Here is a 5,323-nt window from a genome sequence, read left to right on the forward strand (position 1 = left end):
CCCCTTTTTTTCTTTTATATCAGTAAAATCAAATTATCCTTGAGTATTTTTTATATACCCACAACAAAGTTACAGTTCTCAAGGGTTCTGTGTACCTTTTTCTGTTTCTCTTCAGTCTTGTGGATGTAGATCAAATTTTTTGTTTAAGTCTGGTTTTTTTCTTAGAAACATATAGAATTCCTCTGTTTCATTGAATGACCATCTTCTTCCATGGAAAAAGATGCTAAACTTAGCTGGGTAGTTCATTCTTGGTTGCAGTCCTTGATCTTTTGCCTTTCGGAATATCAGGTTCCAGGCCCTTCTATCTTTTAATGTGGAGGCAGCCAGATCTTGGGTGACCCTTATTGTGGCACCTTGGTATTTAAATTGTTTTTTTCTAGCTGCTTGCAGGATTTTCTCCTTTGTGTGGTAATTCTGCAGCTTAGCCACAATATTCCGTGGTGTTCTTTTTTTAGGGTCTATTTCAGAAGGAGTTCGATGAATTCTTTCCACATCTACTTTCCCTTCTGTTTCTATTATCTCTGGACAGTTCTCTTTGATAATTTCCTGTAAAATAGAATCTAGGCTCTTTTTTTGGTCATAGTTTTCTGGAAGTCCAATAATCCGCAGATTATCTCTCCTAGATCTATTTTCCAGGTCTATAGATTTTCCCAGTAAGTATTTGACGTTGTTCTCCAGCTTCTCATTTTTTTTGTTTTGTTTGACTGATTCTTGGGTTCTCTGTGAATCATTCATTTCTATTTGTTCCATCCTGACTTTTAAGGAGTTATTTTCTTCTTTCACAGTTTTTAGTTCTTTTTGTAAATGCCCAATTTCGTTTTTTAATTGTGTTTTTCAACAATATTTTCAGGTTCTGTTCCTAACATGTAATTATTAGTTTAAAAGCTATGATTACTTTTTTTAATGAGAAATATATACTGACATATTTCTTTCTAAAATGATTCTGCAACTTATAATTTCATCCATAATGATTGAGTATACCTAGTACTCCACAACCCTGCCAGTATTGAGTTTTGGTGCTCTTAATTATTTTTGCTAAATTGTTGATTATGAGGTGACTCCTCAGAGTTTCTAATATACATTTCTTTGATAATAGACTAAGGTTTTCCAAGGAATAATTCACAATTTTGTATGCTCTTTTTTGAAAATTATGTTTTCATACCTTTTGACCATTATCCATATAAATCTAATGTAGTTAAGCATCAAAAATGTATTCTTTAATGTGACATTATACCATGCTGGAGAGCAATTTGGAACTATGCCCAAAGACTGTAAAACTGTATACCCTTTGACCCAGCAGTGTCATTACTGGCTCTGAATCCCAAGGAAATCATAAAGGAGAGTAAAGGACCCACATGTGCAAAAATGTTTGTAGTAGCTTTTTGTGGTTGCAAAGAATTGGAAAATGAGTAGATGACCATCAGTTAGAGAATGGCTGAATAAGTTATGTTATATGGCGGTAATGGAAAATTATTGTTCTATAAAAAATAATGAACAAGCTGATTTTAGAAAGACTTGGAAAGATCTTCATGAACTGATGCTGAGAGAAATAAACATATCCAAGAATACATTGTACACAATAACAGCAAAAATGGTCAATGATCAACTATGAAAGACTTGGTTCTTCTCAGTGGTTCAGTGATCCAAGGCAATCCCAATAAACTTTGGATAGAAAATACCATTTGCATCTAAAAAAAAGAACTATTGAGATTGAATGTAAATCAATACATGCTATATTCACTTCTTTTTTCTGTATCTTTTTATGTCCAGTGTTTTTCCCTCTTGTTTTGATTTTTCTCTCCCAACATGACTCATAAATGTATATTTTTAAAAGTTAATATACATATATAACCAGAAAAAAATTAATAATAAAAATGTGACAGAATTTAAAATTTTCTTTAATCTACTAATAGTAATGGAAGCATAAGTATCTTATAATAATATATTTACATAAAATATTTCAAATACAGTTTTAGAGAGATCTAAGTAGGTTGTTGTTAGGATTACAAAGTGATAACTCAGGTTGTCTAAACAGTTCTCTAGATCAGAATTCACACCTTTGGTTCAGGCCTTTGAAAGGAGTTTGTACCTTTGGACTTCTGGGGGAGAGTTTACATGTTTAAAGGAGTTTGCACCTTTAAGAGGAGCAAATTCATTGGTTGAAGTATTTTCCCACAAGCCCCTGAGTTCTCACATGTCCTTTCTTTGCAAGGATAAAAGAAGGCAGCATTGGGTCTGGAGAGAGTCTAGGCTGGGAGAATGAGTTGAGATGGCAGTCTGAAAGGATAACTTAGAGACCACCGGACCTTTACATTTTGGCGCCCAATGTGGGGCTAGGACTTATTCTGAGCCCTTCAGAGGAGCTAGCCCAGACCTTCACAGATTGTTAAAGACAATCTCTTTTTTTTCTTTTTTTTAAAGATTTACTATGTGGATCATTCATCCACCTACAGGTAGTAAAAAGATTCTAATGAACAAACTTTAGAATGATAATACATACAATTGCATTTGTAAAACATTGATGAGCTCGGCTTCCTTACCAGGCCAACTAGAATACTCAATGAGAAATTAGATTTTTCCTTTTGATAAACTAGTAACTTAAATGAACCATCTGTCTAGAGATTTATGCTTTTAAAAAAACTCCCTTTTAGGTTATTATTGAATAAAATAATTCATGAATCATTTATGAATTACTTGGTTTCTTAGGTACAGTATGTACTTCACAATGACCATTTCCCCTTCAATATTAACCTATGAACTCCATAAAACAGGTGGATATCTGGTCACTTGGCATTATGGTTATAGAAATGATAGATGGAGAGCCTCCTTACTTCAATGAACCTCCACTTCAGGCAATGCGTAGGATTCGTGATAACTTACCTCCAAGAGTGAAGGACTTACATAAGGTAAGGATTTGTCTGTTTTATTAAAGTTCAAAAAGTTGATAATTAGATGCAACTTTGGCATTCTGAGACATAGATAGTGCTTGTAAGCACTTATCAACTACCTTACTTATTTTAACTTGTGATTGATCTATTACTTAGTATAAAATTCTAGCATCTCAGGAGGCTCAGAAATCTTGTAGTTTAATCTCTACCTGAAGTATGAATATTTTTTAAAATTCATTTTTGTATGTCATTATTATCACATAACCTTTTTTCCCTAATTGACTGAATCAGAATAAATTATTTCTAGTTATGGAAAGAAGTGCCCTTTTGCTTATATTTTTCCATCAGGGTTATTTCCTAAAATTAAATAAGTTAACTTTTTGATGATATACTTGAGAAACCAATTTACTGAACTCTGGTAAGTCTCTGACTAGAGTCATAGTATAAATAAGGAAAAGAAAGTCTTAGATTAAAATTTTGGATCTGGAAATTACTAATGATATGGTTTTGGTCTGATGAATAATTCCTTTTCAACCTCAGTTTCTTTATTCATAAAACAGAGAGAGTAATAATTCGATTACCTACTTCACCAGGTAGTTGTGTGAATCCCATTAGATAATGTAGGGCTCGGGGTTCTCAAACTACGGCCTGCATGCCACATGCGGCCCACTGAGGACATTTATGTGGTCTGCCGGGTTATGGCAAATGGGCTGAGGGGCGGAGACAGAGAGTGAGCTTTTGTTTTTACTATAGTCCGGCCCTCCCACAGTCTGAGGGACAGGGAACTGGCCCCTATTTAAAAAGTTTGAGGACCACTGGGTGGATTTTTTTTTTTAAGCTAAGAAGGACTTTGTAAAAATCAATTGTGGGGGTGATGATTTACATATTTATGATGTCTATGACATTACAGATTTCCTCGGTGCTTCGGGGGTTCCTGGATTTGATGCTGGTGAGGGAGCCCTCCCAGAGAGCGACAGCACAAGAACTCATCAGACATCCATTCTTGAAATTGGCAGGCCCACCTTCTTGCATTGTACCGCTCATGAGACAATACAGACACCGCTGAATGGAGGGGCCGTGGTAGAGATCTGAAGGAGGACTTCTCACAAGTGATTTGGGAGAGAGGATGGGAGCCATGGGGAAGGACAAACCACCTGTCCTTTCCAAACCAATACTTAAGAAATGATCCTAGGGATTCAATCCAAGGAGATACTCCCTGGAGGTCAGAAGCTCAATAGGAGCCTTTTTTTGTCACTACTACTAAAACAGGCATCCATCTACTGACATCTGTTGTGATCCTTTGGAGCACAGTGTTCGTATTCATCCTTAATTTTTTTGAGCCCTTCAGCCAGCAAAACTGAAAGACTCTGTACAGGCATTTTTTGGAAAAGGTAATAATACATAGCACATGTAGGCTAACCCACAGGAGTTTGCTCCAAGAGGAAAACTACCCTCTATTTCTATTTTGGAACAATACTTTTCTGGCAAAAGAAAAAAAAAGCACTTTTTTTCCTGAATTGTAGCAGTGTAATGTATTTTGCAATGAATTTGTAATTTTCTGTACTATACTTTTGATAATTTATAGTTCTTTGATGTCAAGTAGCCATTGTCTTAGTTGAAGTAATATGTGTAACTTAACAGGAGTTTGAACAAAGTCTTTCCTACGTTTTTTATCCCTTTCAGAGGACAGAGAGTTCTTTAGAATCCTGGAAGAATACCTATCACCTTCAGCTTTAGTAGACTATCCTTCTTAATTTAATGTGGTAGAGAAAGGTGGGTGGGTGGGGGTGGAGATAATAGCACACATTTTATGTTTTCTCACTGGAAAAAAAATTGAGACCTGTTTTCCCAGTAAAAACTTCTTCTTAGGAGCTAGTCTTACATTTGGGGACAACATGTTCATTCTTCCAGAATATGAGGCGTGAACCCCTCAGTGCACAGAAGCAGGAATTTGCTATGTGATCCCCTAGTATTCTGAAAAATGGCTTTCCCAAGTGACCAGCTTAACTACTTAGGAGGTGTTTCTATATTAGGGAAAATCAGGCTCATAGCTTCTAAAAACTGAGCTACTACAAATAAGCTAATGAGATTATTTCAATTTTAGAAAGGAAAAAGAAAAATAATAAAGGTAGAAGCTCTACAATTCCATTTTTATCACTTGCTTTAAGACCTTTGCTTTCACACTCTACTTTGATTTGTTAAAGGAGAGATGTAAGGACTGATTGGTGTCTACTAAGCAATAAGGCAGATCCCTCATTTCAAGTCTCTGTTGACCTTGTACCACAGTATTAATCTCTATTGTTTACATAGATGGAAGTCTGAATTGATTCTTCACATGATGGAAGTCTGAATTGACTCTAAAGGTCAATTTACCACAGGGGGTATTTTCCCAGTTATAATCCGACTTTTCCTGTTATCATGTTATAATGTGTTTC

General features: G+C 35.4%; 1 protein-coding gene across 10 annotated transcripts in view; it reads left to right on the forward strand.

Annotated features, from left to right (window-relative positions):
- The window catches only part of PAK5 (p21 (RAC1) activated kinase 5), a 436,232-nt gene extending 432,063 nt beyond the window's left edge, over nucleotides 1-4,169 (forward strand). For all 10 annotated transcript variants that reach the window (XM_074287868.1, XM_074287871.1, XM_074287869.1 and 7 more), the window contains 2 exons: nucleotides 2,772-2,906; nucleotides 3,799-4,169. In XM_074287868.1, coding sequence (XP_074143969.1) covers nucleotides 2,772-2,906; nucleotides 3,799-3,954 — 291 coding nt within the window. In that variant the 3' untranslated portion in view covers nucleotides 3,955-4,169. The remainder of the gene's footprint in view (nucleotides 1-2,771; nucleotides 2,907-3,798) is intronic.
- The last annotated feature ends 1,154 nt before the right edge of the window (nucleotides 4,170-5,323 follow it).

This window comes from Sminthopsis crassicaudata, chromosome 2 (assembly GCF_048593235.1).
Source record: "Sminthopsis crassicaudata isolate SCR6 chromosome 2, ASM4859323v1, whole genome shotgun sequence".
NCBI lineage: Eukaryota > Metazoa > Chordata > Mammalia > Dasyuromorphia > Dasyuridae > Sminthopsis > Sminthopsis crassicaudata.